This window comes from Narcine bancroftii, chromosome 12 (assembly GCF_036971445.1).
Source record: "Narcine bancroftii isolate sNarBan1 chromosome 12, sNarBan1.hap1, whole genome shotgun sequence".
Classification (NCBI taxonomy): Eukaryota; Metazoa; Chordata; class Chondrichthyes; order Torpediniformes; family Narcinidae; genus Narcine; species Narcine bancroftii.
This window is the reverse complement of record NC_091480.1, coordinates 92,701,396-92,720,334: the sequence shown is the minus strand read 5'-3', so window position 1 is coordinate 92,720,334 and position 18,939 is coordinate 92,701,396. Positions and strand designations below refer to the sequence as shown.

At 40.2% G+C, this 18,939-nt stretch overlaps 1 protein-coding gene across 14 annotated transcripts in view; it reads left to right on the top strand.

Moving 5' to 3' along the window:
* Nucleotides 1-8,877, top strand: part of LOC138746534 (tumor necrosis factor receptor superfamily member 16-like) — a 314,868-nt gene extending 305,991 nt beyond the window's left edge. For all 14 annotated transcript variants that reach the window (XM_069904795.1, XM_069904796.1, XM_069904788.1 and 11 more), the window contains one exon: nt 6,652-8,877. In XM_069904795.1, coding sequence (XP_069760896.1) covers nt 6,652-6,956 — 305 coding nt within the window. In that variant the 3' untranslated portion in view covers nt 6,957-8,877. The remainder of the gene's footprint in view (nt 1-6,651) is intronic.
* Nucleotides 8,878-18,939: the final 10,062 nt, after the last annotated feature.

Genomic DNA, 18,939 nt, shown 5'->3' with positions numbered 1-18,939 from the left:
TGAGGCATTTTGATATTTTAAAAGATAATGAGCCGGTAAGCTTACTTCCAAAGATTTGATGAAAAATACTACAGTATTTAAACTCAAATTCTCTACATGCCCAGCAACTTCCTCCAGCTTCAATAGCCACATACGCATTTACAGTGGTCAAGTAACTCACCAATCTGCAAGTCTTTGGGATATGGGAGGAAAGCAGAATGCCCGGGGACACTCATGTGGTCAGGTCACAGGAAGAATTTGCAGACACCACCCATGCCCACACTTCAGTGGTTCAATTAATTATTCAACTGCAGAATAAAATGATGCAGTCAACATTTAGCCTCTTGTCAGAATATACACATGATATAGCGGTTAGTGCAATGCTACTGGAGTGCCAGTGATCAGGTTCAAATCAGGTGCTGACTATAAGGAGTTTGTACGTTCTCCCTGTGTCTGTGTGGTTTTCCTCCGGGTGTTCCTGTTACCCTTCAAAACATATTGGGGTTGTATGGTAATTGGTTTATTTGAATGGCACGGGCCAGTGGACTGGAAGGGCCTAAATATAAGAAATATATAAATGAACAGTATTTTAACAAGCATCAAGTTGACAGTAGATATTGTTAAACATTGCATGTCACAGTTCTTGCTCTCTTTCTTTTGGCCTCCATCGGTCCATGGATATTGCTCCTCTGATGGTCACTGGTTTGTTTACCTCCTCTGATGGTCACTGGTTTGTTTACCTCCTCTGATGGTCACTGGTTTGTTTACCAGCATCAACTCCGGCTATAGAGGCCGATCCTAGAACAGTGGGCTCTGCCACAGTTGCTGCAAATACAGGGCATCGTTGAATTTTTGTCAGCTGTGTTCTTCGCTTAGCTCTACGTTCCTCAAATTGACTCAAGGCCACCCTTTCACCTTGCTCTAGGTGTTGATGAAGTGTACTTCGCCATTTGTTGCGGTCATCTGCTGTATCCTCCCTGTTGATTTTTAAAGCTTTCATCTGTCACTGTGATCCTTTCATTAAATGGAATGCATTGCCAGAGACGTCTGTGGAGGCCAGGTCATTGGGTATGTTTGAAGCGGAGGTTGATGGATTCTTAATTGTTGAGGATATGCAAAGCAGGCAGGAGTAGGGGGTTGAGATGGAAAATGCATCAGCCGTTATTTGAATAGCGGAGCAGATTCGATGGGCTGATCCTAAATCTTCAGGATTAAGAGTATGGAGATGAAACATAAAAGAACATAAAGGATTAGAAACAAGATTATGAAGGATCACAATGGTGTCAAAAAGGGTTCAGCCTCATAAGTTGGATACTAGAAAGTAATCCAGCCGACTACATGGAGCAGTTTGTTAACCTGAAAAGTTATTTGCATCAATTGTGGCCACCATATTTCTGATTAAAATTGTTTGAATCCCTCAAATAAAATTTCTAGGTGATTGCTTAAAAGCTGACAGAATTCATGAAAAAATGTTTAAACAAATATCCAGAGAAACATGATCAAATCATTTGTCTCAGAGGGTAATTACTAAACATGATTAAATCGTGTGACACTGGTCGGAGAAACTTCCTCATCGGATTCTATCCATGTTTTCCATTTACATTGTCTTGACTTTTCTTCGTGTTGTGCCCATTAATTGATACAAATTTTTGGGTTTTTTTTTCCCCCTACAATTGCAAATAGGAATAGTTGTGATGGATTGAAATGTGCACAAAAATTTGCAAATCAAATTTGAATATTTAAAATTTATCTATTTATTGACCAATGGGGGAAGGAACTAGTTTGGAGAGTATCATATATTTGCTTACAATATAATTGAAGTTGTGGTCGCTGAAGGATACTGCTCTTCTGTGTTGTGTGGTACGGAATGAACCTGAGGTCCGAGGTTGGTTGGCATGTGATGTACAAATGTCTTGTTTCAGTTTACTGTCAACAACCATCCCATCACCATTCATTCACCCAATGCTCTCAGCACCTGATGAGATGCCACTCAAAGTGCTGTGTCCAGGCAGAGCCCAAGTTGGTCAGATCAGTCCATACAACCTTGTGGTGCGCTTGCACCGTTTAACCAGGCATAGTATAAAGTATAATCTTGTCAAGTATTAAATTTCAGAGATAATATTATCATCCATTTATATTTCTGCTTGAGTTGCTTGCTTCTCGGGTTTAAACAAAGATGATTGTTTTATAAAGGTCCAGTTAAGGTTAATTATTTATTGAACAAATACACTTCCTGTGACACTGTCATTGGGGCCATTTCAAACTGCTGTGTAAAATGGGTTTAACTGGGTAACTTGCATTGTTAGTGCCCCAGTTACGTGGCAGCTTGAAAGGGTCCAACCGGGTCCCTAGCCTACCTCGGAGATAGTCAAGGAACCCAGTTAAGCTCACCTTGGTATCGTCCATGGCCGATGTGAAAACTAAAATGGCCGGCCTGCTTATTCTGGTTATGTCAGCGCTCGCGTGCATGCGTCACCGGGCAGCCAACATCCGGCAGTACTTCCAGTGAATGTGTGCCGTGCCATTGCAGGGGCAGGATCCCCTTTAAATCACTGGGTTGGTGATTTAATGGGCAGATTCCCCTGTGATTCGAAAGGTGCCTTTGCCCCAATAATCGCACCCGGGTCCCAGGAGGGCTACCCAGGTGCTGCGATTTTGAATGGGACTATTGTTGGTTGTAATCATTACCTGTGCTCTTTAGTTCATGGAATTGTTAATGTCTTCGTCTATTTCAGAAAAGTCGAGAGAGATTAAATTAGACTTGGACAGAGCTCAAAGCAAGCTGAATCACATGCACTTCCTCTTAATATACCTGACGATTGTTTGTACAATCCAGACTTTTAGAATGATTATCAAGAGATACAACTGAATATTATGCATTCTAATTAAATATAATTGCTGGCCACTTTATTTATTTGAAAGTGTCTTAAATTGTAGTTATTCTCTCTACAATTGGCAATAGTACATTTCCTGGAAAAATCAAATCCTGCTATTAAATGCAATTAACTTTGTTGTCCTGTCTTGTTGCTGTACAATTAAATGTTACAGCAATGAACACGAGAACATATAATCATACACTGGAAACAGATGGCCTATTTCAACTATTTGACAGATCAATTGTTTAGGCCAGAAAAAAAGCTGTCAGATGCACACAGCTACTTCAGTATTCAGCAGTTTTAATTGTCCGTGTCATGGCCCCAAACATTGGCAGCCTGCTTGCTAGCATAAGAAATAGGAGCAGGAGTCGGCCATCTAGTCCGTCAAGTCTGCTGTGCCATTCAACAAGCTTTGGCCATGGACTCGGCGTCTTTTCTCCATAACCTTTAATTCCCCTACGATGCAAAAATTAATCTCTTAAAATGATTTTTCCCTTCCCCTGATTGTTCCCTGAACCATAATAAGCCTTAAGATCATGAAGACCTGCTCCTCACCTTGAAGCTTCTTTCTGCCCATTGGCCTTTTCCTCAACCCACTCCACAATGTCCCACTCCCTCCACTCTCACCCAATCCCCTCCACCAAACAACAGCCTCCCCACCCCAAGTGAAGACGCAGGCCAGGATGTGACCAAATCCAGCTTCTGACCAGACAACTGGGAGGCACAAACTCAAGGGCACAATGACCTTGACGGCTGCTAGCTCCTGATCCTTCTGATTCACTAGAATTTCAGGCCCACTCTATTTTAACCTTTGTCTTGGAAGCAAATAACAACATGCACTCGCGCAGCAGAATGGGTCGAGAAATAATGTTCTACTTGATATTGTAAATCTGCGTCCCGAACCTGACATTGTAGATGTAGAAACAAAGGTTTTGATAAAAGTTCATCTGCCCCTGAATTGCTAACATCTGAGGCAAATTAGGCTCAATGTCTTTTGATGTTCATTTGCCATGTCTTACCAGAGCGACACCAGGAAAGCTTTTCAAGCGCAAAAATGGGACTGAAGATTTAGACCTTGATTTTCTTTAATTTACTTTTGGACTTTTATTAAGCAAGAAGTTTGAGGAAGTGCAAGGGCATATTCAGCAATAACTTTTTTAAAATTTTTTTTAGGGTTTCAATAAAACCATTATGTAAAATAAAGAGATATAGTGAAAAATTGCCTGCCAAATAATTTCATTTAGCTGTCCTCAATTGTAGACCCCTCTCTTCCCCTCCAATTAAGAATAATGTATTTGCTGGAAATATTCAGTCTTGTTATTGAATGGAATTTAAATTGCTTAAGGTTCTTACTGCTAACACTGGAAACAGATGGCTTGTTTCAATCATTCATGGGTTATTTGTTTATGCAAAATGAACAGTCAGGTGCAAGCAGGCTGTTCAGTGTTCAGCTGACAAGTGACTTTACAAGATGAATAGGGAGGCAGGGATGTCCAAGTCATTGCTCTGAATCTTGGGCTTCTATCCCACTACACACAGGCATCACTCACCTCCTACTTGACTTTGCCTCAGGTCTGCACCCCCACTGGTGTGTTTTAACGTTTTTAACATTAACATTTTAAATGTAGACATACAGTCTGCTAACAGGGGCCCTTCGGCCCTTGAGCCCGTGCTGCACAATTGCACCCAATTGGCCTACAACCACTGGTACATTTCGAACGGTGGGAGGCACTCGGAGGAAACCCACGCAGACATGGGGAGAATATGCAAACTCCTTACAGACAGCGTGGGATTTGAACTGTTACAGCATGGCGCTAACCGGGCTGGTCTCAGTGAAATAGAAGCCGTGGAAATTTCAGCCGTTTTTAATTTGCGTCAGTAAAACAGAATAGCCATTAACTTCACCTGCAAAGTTGCAAGTGGTTAAATCAGTTGAAATACATTCATTGGTGATAAGAAAGTACAAAATGGCATTAACATACTGTTTAAACACAGATGCACTATTAGACAGTGACCAAAATGTTAATAATGGAAACTGCAAAGGCTATTGGAACTGTTGCCAATTCTAGATCAGCGATCTCCCCTCTCCTCCCTCCCCCGCCAATTGTTTTATTGAGTGCACAATGATCGAAAGTGACACCCATCATTTGTGATCGTCTGTCTCCATGGAAAATATCAACTAATTAGACCAATTTTGAATGTTCCTTTTAACGACTGTGGTTAAAGAAATATTAATTTGAGTTGTAAGAGAGCCTTGGATTTTCCATAAATGCAATTCGTATTAAAATAACAAGTTCCCGACAATGGTATAAGCATGTGTTAGGATTTTCTTTCTTTGGATATTTTATTTAGCCACCAAATAAAATACACAATACAAATCTTTAGATAGTCTAATCGCTTATACCTCACCCCCCCAACCCTCTCCACAAAAGCCCCAGAAAGAAGGAAGAATGAAAAAGATACAAGATGTATGTACGAAGCTCCTGAGAAACATCTGTCACAACCTCTTTGTGAGCAGCAACTCTGACTGCCTCGGGTTTCTTTTCACGCGTCTTTCTATCAAACAAGCCCACGAGTTAATCTTGAGATCCTCCTTCCCAGCCTTCCAGCAGATGCAACGCTAGCTACGGGTCAACAATCCTCACTCTTCTCTGGTTTCCCTGTGAAATGTTAGTCCTGTCACAACCAAGCCCCTCCTCCTTATCCAAGACACCTCAAGAAGCTGTACATCTGACATAGGCCTGTAAGTTGGAAATGAAAAGAGACATTCTAAGTATCAGCAAGTTAAAATAGATACATGATGTCTGAGACTGAAACAAAACCCGGGCAAGAGGAACATCCTGATTTTGAAAAGAAATCTGAATACATTTTGTCACATGTTAATTAAATTAACATGACTTCCTAATCTTTCATTGGTCTTAAATATTTGGTTTTGGCAGTAAATGTTTGTTAAGTGTATCTTTACTGATCATTTTTAAATGAAGACACAGTAGGGTTGCAGGCCCTTTCGGCCCACGAGCCCATGACGCCAAATTTACACCCAATTGACCTACAACCCCTGGTACGTTTTGAATGGTGGGAGGAAGCTCCTGGAGGAAATGGACATGGCGAGGTCGTGCAAACTCCTTACAGAAAGCACCGGATTTGAACTCTGGTCACTGGTGCTGAAACAGCATTGTGCTAACAGTAGATAGTAAATTAGTACCATAGTGGTACCCAGTACTTTGATGAATGCTGGATGGGCTGTTCAGATGTGGAAGATAATCCCAGGCATAGCAATGTCTTTCCAACTCTGTGTTTGTAGGTATATACTTCCTGGTGTTGATACCCACATGTACTGAAACTTCAGGTAGTATTCCATAACCTTCAATTGCTTTGCGCAGACTCCAGAAATAACAGAAAATGCTGCAAGCAGTCAGATCAAACGGCTGTGGTAAGAGAAACGGGGTTAAAGTTGCACTTTTTCAGAACCAGAAAAGGGGAAACAACAAATAAGATTTAAAATTGCAGGGAGGATGGTAGAGCGATGGATAGGACAGAGGAAATACGTCATTGACCAATTTGACAGATTGGAGATCGGACTTGGCACACCCTAACTCAAGTTTGTTACCACCCCCCCCCCACCAAACTAGCACTCAAGTCTTTGCCGTTGTCCCCATTCTTCCTCTGCCCACCTATCAGGCACATCTATTATGAAACAACTGGCTTGAATTCATGCAGAAGAATGGACTAAAATGTTCTTCTTATCACTTCAATGTTATTTATTGGTGTCTCTCTCTCTCTCTCCTGTTTCCAGCCGCACGGGTGCAGGCAAGCCTCTACAACACTCTTCCTTCTCACAAGCAGGAGGAGGTGGAGCAGCTGCTGAACACGGGTGAGGAGGTGTCAGAATGGTGCAACTTGGCTGGGCTGCTGGGCTACACCGAAGAACACATAGACACTTTCAAGCAGGACGAGCACCCGGTGCGCGCACTCCTCTCCGACTGGTCAGCCAAGGACTGTGCCACCACAGACGCACTTTGCACTGCTCTCCGTAAGCTGAAAAGGGATGACATCGTTGAAAGCCTCAGCAATGAACCCACGGCCATGTCGGCTGTGTGAGAGCAAAACCAGTCAGCCTTAATTCTCCTGAATGTTCCTCTTGGAATGACTGGGTAGAAAAGAATGTCTGAAGGAAAAGGGAGTTCAGTCCAATGCTTAAGAACACCCTTCTGTGCACTGATGCATAACTTTCAGTATTGTCCTGCCTTCTCTTGTACAAAGTGACTGTGTGCTGCAGAAGCAGAAATGCTTTCATGTAATTAAATCAGATTTTGTCTTTTCTGTAATCATTAGTGGGGGGGCGGGGGGGAGGGGAATCATGCGCACATTTTGAAATAGGCCAGGTTTAATTAAACCCAAGTGCTAAATGAGACATATGTGTAAATGTTGAAGCATGGACACTGTACCTTTGTGGTACAGCACTCAGCTAAACAGAAAAAAAAGTATGTTACAGTCTTGTACATTGTTAGCAGCCCCCTCTGCATGTGTCCAATTAGTGTTTGTGTAACTAATTCTAGCGTAGTCCAAAGCTACCAGAGATGTTCTGGCTAGTTCTTAGTCCAGGATGTTTGTGTGTCTTCGCTGCAGATTCCCTGAAAATTTAGAGTAAAGGCGAGGCTACATGATTTTGGAGTTTTTGAACAATAATCTGAAGATAAATAATAAATATCAGGGACTGAAATAGCCAGGGAAAGTTTTGTTGTAGTTTCATCCCACACAAGGGACCTCGGTTGCCACTCACTGTTCGTCTGAAACCACACAGTTGTGATCAGGAGGAGTGAAGAAGAGAGACCCGATGCCTTGACAAGAAGACACTACATTTCGTCCTGTCACAGCACTCTCCACTCACTCTTCAAAGATGATTTCAGTTTCACCCAGGGGTGCAAGCAATGAAATATATTGGACCATTTTTTTTCCACGTCTGTTCCAAAGTTGGATGCATCATTCCAAATAATTACAACTTCCCAATATAAATTTGTAATGGGATTGTTGAAAGTATGACTAGGTTTAGCGTTTAATATAGAATTAGTGACTGACTGATTCTAAGCCATATTGGGCTAATTTGCAATCACTGCTTTTCATTAAGAGTCACGGTTGGCTTTTGAGTTGTTTAAATAGTGAAAAAATGCTACACTGGTTATCCCTCGATAGCCAAAGGTTTAAACCGCTGGACCAGTTACTATTAATTATTTCCCCAGTGGTTTCCTCCAATCTATAAAACCACCTAATGCCATGAGCTATGATTTTTTTACAAATGGTAACTGATTAAAAATGGTTAAGTGTGTTAAAAGCAGCAGTTGCTAAATAACTCATTCATCTGTGATTGTAACTTTAGTGCCTAGTTAAGACTCTGGTCTTTACGGAGATTTATTTTAAGAAAGGAAGTATAAGGGAAACCTTTAAATATCTGCTGTTTTTAATCAGGATATCTGGTGACATCTTCTAACTAATCATTTAGTTGTATCACACCCCTCTCAGGGCTACATGGGATGGCCAATAAATCTTGGGCACTCAGGTGAAATCCAAATCTAGGGAATGAACTTAACTGAAGAACTATATCACTGGCCAACACACAGACTTTATCCTTTATTGATGGTGTTCTCTCTGTTCCTGCATGTTGGGTTATCAAGCTATATTGTTGGATAAACATTTTACTTCGGTCTTTATGTGGAAACCTCCTGTACTTGTGGCCCACAGCTGTGATAGAGAGGCACACCATTAAGTGCTGACAATCTATTAAAGGTTCTTTGACAGTTGAAAAATGTGTGCAACTGTTGGCAAAACCAAATGATGTATTTAAAAAAAAAACACACATTATCGTTTACTGCTAAACATGGTTGTACTCTTTTTGCAAACTATCTCAATTCAAGAACATCATTTGTTAAATATTTCACCCAAGGTCTTGTCAAAATGTATAATTTTCTTTCAGATTGTTGAATGTCAAGCCTTTTACTAATTAATAAAGTTAACAGTATTATAAGGTTAGTTTACTGGAATTTTTATCAAAGATATGAAGAAATGGACATGGTATCTATTTGTTCAGTTGAGGTACTTTCTTATTTGTTCCCATTTGTTTGCAATTTATAAGAAAAGGAGTGGAGGACATCCATTTTATGTCCGTGCAGCTCATCCCTCATGTCTGTGTGTGTATGTATGTATGTGTGTATATATATATCTATATATATATATATATAGATATCTATATATATATATATATATGTATATATATATATCTATATATATATATATATAGATATATATATATAGATATCTATATATATATATATATATATATATATAGATATCTATCTATATATCTATATATAAAATCCCATTTGAAACAAACGTCCCCTGCCACAAAGTTCTTGGCCCGTGAACTGAGGAAGTGTGCTACATAGATCTTGGTGAACGTTCACTGCAAACTAAAACAATAACAGCAAAGAAACACACATCATTGTAAAGTAAAACACTGTGGATACCGTGATTGAAGTAAAAATGCACAATGCTGGAGAGACTCAGCAGGTCAAACAGTGGCCTTTACATAGCAAAGGCAAAGATACAGAACTGATGTTTCGGGCTTGAGCCCTTCATCATTATAAGCTAATACACTGCTTTATTTGGCACAGATATCACAGGTGTTTGGTGTTGGCATGTGAGAAAAAGCCTGCCCGTGATCGCCCAGTAAGTGTAATTAGGACCACAAGGGCTGTCGGCCAGTTTATTTGGAGGGTTTTGCTGAAACGTCTTTAGTGGGTTCCTATCCATTGACTCGAGGTTCCTGCTGTAGTTAGTCCACCTTTCAAAATCTACTGCTGTATGATAAACTGAGTTTTGTGCCAATTCTAAGGTCTTGATTTTCAAACACCCTTGTCCTGAACTGAAGGTGACGATAGACTTCATAATTGATGTCTGCGTAAGAAATGGCCCATACTTTTCATAGTCACCCTTTGACTCTTTATTTTTGGTGCAGTAATGGAAGTATGTGGTGGAGAAACTGTCTTGTGGAAATTAAATGCAAGGCCCATCCTCCTGTATGCTTTAGAATAAATTATAGCAATGGCTTGGCCTCCAAGTGCACGCTAACACGTGTCATCTAGATTTTTTCTTTAGACTTAAAGCAGGGTAACAGGCCTTTCTGATCCATGATCATGGGATGCCCAATTAGACCCAATTGACCTAGAACCCCAGTATGTTTGAAGGTTGGGAGGAAATCGGAGCACCTGGAAGGGAGAACATGAACTTACACCGCCAGATTCGAACCCTGGTTACTGGTGCAGTAACAGCATTGCACTAACCACTATGCCAACCATCCCACCGTGCAGCAGGTGATCTTGGTTTTGAACAGCAGTCAGAGTAAAACCTCTATCCATTAACCCTGAAGATCAGATTCTCACCTATGGGGGATTTATTGGAAGTGTGGTACAACATTTTTACGAATGATTGAGAGAGTCAGGGGAGTTCCACGGCCGCCTTTGAAGCCAATCTACACTAAGGTTGGCTCTGCTGTTGAACCCTTGGTTACTTTCAAGTCTTGACAGCCCCCAAGGGTAAATGCGAATGGAGGCAGATGTGCGTGGGCACTTTTCAGAAAGATGTTCCGCAGCCCTGGCTGATGTAGCTGAATACTCAGTGGGGTCAGAAAGCCAATGAACCATGCTTCTTGTTTCTTGGGTCTGTCATGAATGGTAGTCCTGACCTCGAGCTGAGTGGAATCCCCAACGCAGCAGCCCCTGAGCCATTGGAAAGGAGTGGGTGAGAGGATATTGGCCACATCAATGTGAAAAATCTTCCTCTCCTCTAATGGATGAAATCTGCTGGTTCACTTTGCGTGACCCCAGACTCTCATAAACAATTTAATGGCCACGGGAATTCAAAAATATGCTTCACTGCCAACAGGGGCAATTAGGGATGGAATGGAAATGCTGGACTTGTCAGTGATGCCCACCTCCACAAAAGAATTAGTATAAAAGTAATTATCTGAGTTAATGTTTCATTCTTTTTCAAATATTTTTATTGAGTTTAACGAAAGTCCTTTACACAAGGTACATTAATAACATAAATCATATAGATTGAAAATTAGAAGCAGATCCATATTTATTACATTAACTTATTTCGTTCAGGACGGATTACGGATCATATCACTGAACAACATGGTCAAATCAGAGAAGTACAAATTTTATGTCAGGGAATTTTATTGTTTTATTTGTATAATTTTTATATTCAATATTGATTATGGACATAGTATGAGTTATGATTTAATTGTTTTATTATAATTCTAGAGTTAATGTTTCTAATGTATGCACATATTATTCACAGGAGAGTAACTCAGAAAAGCAATTTGTGGATTGTTACAGAAATCTATCTTGTTACGAGCCCAGAGGACTCCAAAACCCAGCAGAAACAGAAATTCACCAAGACAATGGGCACTTAACCAAAAATATTTTAAATTTTTTTCATACACAGATATAAATATTTAACTTGTTAATTTGAACCTAACTTGACCCCTTTCTAAGCGCGCGCGTGTACGTAATGTGTATTTGCTCAGCAAAGCTCTCTGTTTCACTGTCCAATCATTCTCTTTTAACTTCTCCAAGTTCACTGGTATCAGGCAATTTTCACACTGTGCACAGAATGTAACATTTATGATCTTCACCAGGCTCTGGTCTCTAAGTTAAATTGTTACTGCTCAGGAAGGTTTTTGTTGGTTTCGGAGCGAGATATTTGTTGTTCGCTGGACGCACACAAACTGATCTCCTTCAATCTTGCTGAGGAATCTTTCCCCCTCGTGGGTTTTCCAAAAGATAACCTCTTCTTCCAGGTTACCACAGAGAGTTCTTCTTTTCCCCCACTTGCAGGAGAAACACATTAACCAGCCACAGCCTCTTGTAATTGATTTCAAAGGTTTAGAATAGCTGGACTTGGAACTCAAAACCCATCTTGAAGTAGGATCTTGTAGCAGATCTACAAAACTTGCAGTCTTCAACACCAACTGTGGCCAGTAAAACTTTTTTTCTCTCGCTCTCTTTCCCCCCCCACCCCCCTCCCCAAATAATCAATGTTTTCTCTCTGCAAAGCCACATGACCCCTTGGAGCAGCAACCTTCAACCAGCAATTTTAAACTTCTGGCACCAGTTTTACTAGCAAAAGACATTCAGTTCTTGAGCCTGGACCCTGTTCAAATCTGCTCATCCATTAACCCCTACTTGTAAAAACTCTCACAAGCAGTATCCCATTGTCTCAGCAAAGCCAACTGGAGGCATGATGTCCCTCCTGTAGGGCACTTGAGATGATTGTTTGTGGAAAGTGACCTAAACTAAACCTCCCACAATCTATTCCTTTTTAAGATGTATTTTATTAACCCATTCCATAAGAATATAATTACACAATTTGCCTTTGCAGTGGGTGGAGAGGAAGCTGATGCAGTTTAATCCAGATGAATGTGAGGTCATACATTTTGTGTCACCTCAGACTGGCCCCACGTATGCAGTAGGCAACAGGGACCTTAGATGTGTTTCTATACAAGGGGACCTTGAGGTTCAAATTCATAGCTCCCTGAAAACAGTGTCACAAGAGGAAAGGGTAATGAAAAGGGCATAGAGGATGATTGCTTTCATAAACAATCACTTGGAATAGTGAACCACTGCAGTTATTAAAGCAAACTGAATAGGTCTGGAGTAACTATAGTCAGGCAAAATAGCCACCAGATTTCGTTATCGAAGGATGTTGGTGAACAACCTGTCAGTTTTTTTAAACCACTTTTGTAACTGCATTGATTGGACCATTGTGTCCAGTTCTGGTCATGGTAGAGCTAGAAACAACAGAAAAGAGTTTCACCAGACTGTTGTCTGGAATGGGACTTCAGTTACAGGAGGAGATTGGATAGCTGGGATTATTCTCACTGGAGCATAAGGGGCTGAGGGATGAACTTGTTGAGGTTTATAAATTATGATGGGCATTGGCAAGGTAGAGGGTCACCGTTTTTATCCCAATGATAGGGGAGTCTAAATTAGAAGACGCAAGGTGAAATTTCAGATTTATTGTTAGATACATGACATCACGTATAACCTTGGGAATCCTTTTTCCTGTGGTTGTGGGAGAATTACCACTAATTTGTCGTGCAAAAAAAGAAACTGTACACGGTGTAAAACATAAAGATCTATAACCGATAACAAACTGTGCAATGCAGAGAAAACAAAAAGAAAATCAATAAAGTGCACAAGTAAGAGTCCTTAAATGAGTCCCTGATTGAGTTTGTCATTGAGGAGTCTGATGGTGGAGGGGGCGCAGCTGTTCCTGAACCTGGTGGTGCAAGTCTTGCGGCACATGTACCTCTTTCCCAATGGCAGTAGTGAAAACACAGCGTGCGCTGGGTGATGTGGGTCTTTGATAATTGCTGCTACTCTCCGATGGCATCATTCCCTGTAGATTTTTTCAATGGTGGGGAAATATTTAAAGGAGGACTGTGGGGAAAAGTTTTTCACATGAAGTGTGGTGGGTAGCTGGAATATCTACCAGAGGAGGTGGTAGAGGCAGATACGATCACAGTTCATTGGAACAGGTCTCTGAATAGGAAAGGAATAAAGCAATATGTGCTGTTCAATCTCTGAATTATTGATCTTCCTCTGAGTCTGATCATTCCATGTTTGGTTATCATATTTATTTGTGACATTTGCAGGGACTTTGGAACTTTAGTTTGTGACACAATAAACCAAAGTGGTGTGTTGGCTTCCTCAGAGCCATCAATTGGAACACAAGTGTCTTCAAGTGAGGAGCTCCTCTGTTTATAATGGGAACTGTTATTCCATTCTATACTGCTGCAATCAAAGTTTAAATTTTCATCCAAATTCCATCAAGGAGGTACAGAATCAGAATTTATTGTCATGAATGTGTCACAAAATTAATTGTTATGAGGCAGCTTGGCATTGCAAACATTTCTATGAACCAGTGAAATAGTGAAAGATAAATTAAAAAAGACAAAGTGAGGCAGTGTCTGTGGTTCATTCAGGAATCTGATAGCGGAGGGGAAGAAGCTGTCCTTGTGTCGCTGGATGCTTCAGGTTTCTGCACGTTTTTCCCAATGGTAGTAGAGTGAAAAGGGCATGACCTGGGTGGTGGGGATCCTAGACAATAGAGGCTGCTTTCTTAAGATACCACCTATTGTAGATGTCCTCGATGGAGTGAAAACTGGTGCCCATGATGTCACAAGCCGAGTTATCAACCCTCTGGATGTTTCACTTAAAACACCAATTAAAACTTATGGGATATTATAACATCCTTGTTTTGGGGTTATACAATCTTATATCAACATTGAGTCATAGGTGCATGGAAATAATCCTCTGGGCCAAGCATCCAGAACCCACCTATACTAAACTTGCATTAATCCCTTCTTTTCCTTTGCACATTCCCATAAACTTCAACCCCCCCACCCACCCCTCACCATCATCCTTCCACTCATGCCAGCAGTTGAAGCAATTTACTGTTGCTAATCAACCAGCGCATCTTTGGGACATGAGAGGAAGTTGGAGCACCCGGAGAATAGTCACAGGGAGAAAGTGCAAACGCCACAACCCCCAGGCCCTTGGAGAGCTGAGCAGCAGCCCTGATAGGTGCGACCTCTGGCACAAAGAAGGTCTGATCTGTGTGTTCCCTGCGTGTTCTGTGAAAATACAACAAGCATCTGGCCAAAATATTGGAAAGCTAATTCTGATCTGAATATCTTATTCCTGCCTTGCAAGCCCAGTAACCACACACATTTCAGAGTTCAAGGCGGGAAAAATATTCAACCCTTATTAAAAAAAAACAGGCCTCACCATAAACTGCTGCCAGTCTAGCTGCCACGTTGCTTGATTTTCATTCCTTTCCATGAGCAATGCACCCCACCCCAAAAGCACGATTTTATACCATGGGAAGGTGGTTGATCCTCCAGTCTACTTCTCATTTCAATGAGGTAAGCGACATCCTCCGGTTTGTTTCCTGACCAACATTTATTTATAGTGCTCAGGTAAACATTAAAAGGAAACTCGTCGACACCTATTCTGACAAAGGGCTGGAATTAATGTTTTTACTATATAATCTGTGTGAATTGTGTTCGATTGCAAAATAAGTCCCTGACAAAATCAGCTGTTGGTTAAACAATGCATCTGAAAGTAATAGTACATTAAGATTAATACCCCCTTGGTAATTTAATATTTTGTTGCTTTACTTCGTGAGTTTGTACAGTTTCCTCTCAGTTCTGCCCATTTATGGCAGTGGAACTTACAAATCTGTACACAGAACTCCTATACGTTGCCCACATGGCATCAATAAAACTGGAGAATGAAATCTGTTGTTTATTTTTTATAACAATTAAATATCGTTTCTTCACATTTTTGTCCGTAAGAATTCCAACTGAAAAATTTATAAGGAATGAACGGTGGAAAATTGATCCCTTACGTCTAGGACCAAGTCTCAAACAAAAATTGATGGTGTTAAAATCCAAGAGGGAAGTGCGAAGTAAGTATGAGCAATCATTTTCTACTGCACATGTGCCTCAACGCTTCAGCGGCCCAGGTTCAATCCCGAACTCCGGTGCTATTCACAAGAAGTTTGCCTGCTCTTCCTGGATTTCCTCCAAGTGCTCTGGTTTTTTTCCCGCATCCCAAAGATGTGCGGATTGTCGATTGATTGGTCATGATAAGTTGACCCTAGTGTAAAAGAGGGGATGTTGAGGTGAAGGTCGGGGGAATAAAATGGGAAATGGGTGTTTGATCATCGACATCATTTTGTTTGTATGAAGGATGCGTTTCTATGTTGTGATCCCTTGAAAATAAAATTCCTCTAACCCTGACGGTCGACCCATTTCAGGAAGGATGCCAAGGCTTCGGAATGGTTAGATCAGGGATTTATTAGGACACTGCCTGGAGGAGAGTATCAGGTAGAGATGAGACAAATTTGAGTAGCATATACTAGTGGGCATGCATGTCCTCCAGTATATGACATTTTTAAATCTGAGGAAAAAATTTCCTCTAACCTATCCAGTTGAAAGTGAGTCTCTTGCACAGAAAGTGGTCAGTGGTTGGAACAGGCTGCCGGGAGTAGTGTGAGATAGATAGTAGTTTTAAATAGACAGGAATATGCAGAGAATGGCGGTTATTATGAGTAGGCAAAAAAGAGATTTAGCTTAACTTGTGTTCAGCACAGACATTGTAGGGAGAACAACATCTAATAGCCTGAGTATGCCTGGGATTGTCTGATCTTGGAAGCTAAGCAGGCTCAGGTCTGGTCAGTAGTTGGAGGGGAGTCTGCCTTGGAACACCAAGGTTTCTGTGAGGGGTTCCGGGCAAAGGGGCGACTCTCTGCCTGCCTTATGGTACACAAAAGTTAAAGAATTTCATGTATGTTACATTCTAAATGTAGTATTACGTGGCCATAATGGAACCTTTACCTTTAACTTTTGCTCCTGAGCTATACCGTTCTGCAATAGCATTGTTTTGTGTCCACGCTATGCATAGTCAGGTCACACACAAGACATTTTGTCATTCGAAGATATAATTTAAAGTTTCCTGTGGAAGAAGTTTTATGGTCATTCAATATTCACTGTTAGGCACTGAACATGGCAAAAGGGATCATGGTTAGGAGTTGGGTGCCAAAATGTGTCTGTTTAGACTTTGATTGTAAGATCAGCACAGAATAACGTACATTTCATGTTCACCCATTTGAAGGTCCTGGAAACAGTGAATGAAGATTTGAGAACTGGATAAGAGCAATCGACGGCAAGTGGAAAATGTTGCATGCGATATGAGGTCTGTCACTGGCCGCCTGCCACTGGAACACAGTCTTCTCATGTGGTCTTTGATGCAATCTTCCACTCAGGCCCCAAATCCCTGCACACTCAGCATGTCTTAACACTGCCCAGGTTCTGGCGAGGTTTAGGCAACTCTGCATGCATGAAATAAAATGGACAGCTGGTGAGGACCACCCTTCTGGCTCAGCAGCTGCTGACGGTATTAAAGGTTCTGACTGTGTCCTTTCAAATTTGCAATGGTGATCACATTGGACCTGTTTAAAAAAAAATGTTAAAAATCAATTATAAACCCTGAAACTAATAAGCACATTAAAACAGAAGCTTACTTATCTTTTTATCTCGTTGTGTTTCCACTGAGATTAACCCAAGACAGGCTGAGGAAGCAGATTTCAGAGACTGGGAAGTCCGCTGGACTTTGTAAAGCCCCATAGATCTCCATGAACCTACAGCAGAACCATTTGCTACCTTACTGGATATCTCTGCAAAACACTAAAGATTTTCTGCACCAGCTTGCAAAGTCTTTTTGGGGAAACCATCTCAATGAACAAGCTTCTACATTTAAAAGTATGCCAACAGGATGGAATTTTTCAAAATCAACACTTTGGATGCCGTCGATTGCTCTTATCCAGTTCTCAAATCTTCATTCACTGTTTCCAGGACCTTCAAATGGGTGAACATGAAATGTACGTTATTCTGTGCTGATCTTATAATCAAAGTCTAAACAGACACATTTTGGCACCCAACTCCTAACCATGATCCCTTTTGCCATGTTCAGTGCCTAACAGTGAATATTGAATGACCATAAAACTTCTTCCACAGGAAACTTTAAATTATATCTTCGAATGACAAAATGTCTTGTGTGTGACCTGACTATGCATAGCGTGGACACAAAACAATGCTATTGCAGAAATCAGAAACTCAATCAGACAGGTATGTTAACTGCTCAAATATTTATGCCACAGTTATGAGTTAATGGGTGTAAATTGGGCGGCACAGACTTGTGGGCTGAAATGGCCTGTTACCGGGCTGGCTGTCTATCTAAAAAAAAAATTAAATTTATTTCTAAACTGTATAGTAATGCAGGATCTTGCTCCAGCATTGCCTCTTGACCTGCCAGCATTAATTGAACTTTAATTTTGGTTGAAGCAAATGTCAGTATTCAAACAACAGACACATTGTGTAAATTATTCCCGACTCTGTGAAACAGCTTCAGGATACATTGGAAAAAGTTCAGAGAATGTTATCAAAGGCATTTCAAGGCCATAGAGCTGTGAAAATGTATGCTCCTCTTTCGGTTGAAGTGAAGGCATTTGTAATTATGCAAACAAACTTTCTAGTCGAAGACAGCAAAAAGCCAACATCACTAAGAGCTAAAAAATGTAAGTATAAGTGGAATATTTTTGGAAGATGCGATTCTTGATTTTTTTTTCCTTTTTAAAATATTTTTATTGTTAATAATAAATCTATATGCAAAATAATCTAGTAAATGACTTAAACCATATCATATTCATAATGTACATAAATTGTAAATTGAAAATATAACCATAATTCTTTTCTTAACTTAAAACATTAAATATAGGATTAGATTGAATTAACATTCTTCATAATATATCTAAAGATAATATTAAAAAGAAAAAGAAAAGAGAAAAAAAATTGAAAACTGGGAGTAAAAAAAATTAAAATCTGAGACAAAAATATACTTTCTTTAAAGAAACATAAATAAAATTCCCTTATAAAAGATAATTTATGCTTCTCAGATATTATCTTCATCTTCTACAATATGATCAATGTTTACAATTCACATTTATTTAATTTACCTCTAAAAAATATCCCCCCTATAATCAAACCCCTCCCTCTAAACAAGGTTAAATTATAAATAATAAACAAATAACGACTTGCAGAGCATCTAAGCACCTTAATTCTTTAAGTTATGATAGAGATCCATGAATGAGCCCCACATCTTGTGAAAATTAAACTACATTTTTAATATTGCATCTGATTTTTTTTTCTAGACTTAGGAAAGACAGAACATCATGTAACCATTGGATATGAGTAGGTGCTGTATTGTTTTACCATTTCATCAAAATTGCCCGTCTCGCTATCAAAGCAGTATAAGCTAAAATTTGCTTTTGAGTTGAAGACAATATCTTCTTTTTTTACTTTTAATTCATTTGACAGTGTCAATTTTTGTCACTCATGAAAGCTGGTTCCCCCTCCGGCCTGCTTTTAGCAATTCACCCATTAAGGCACACTGAAATA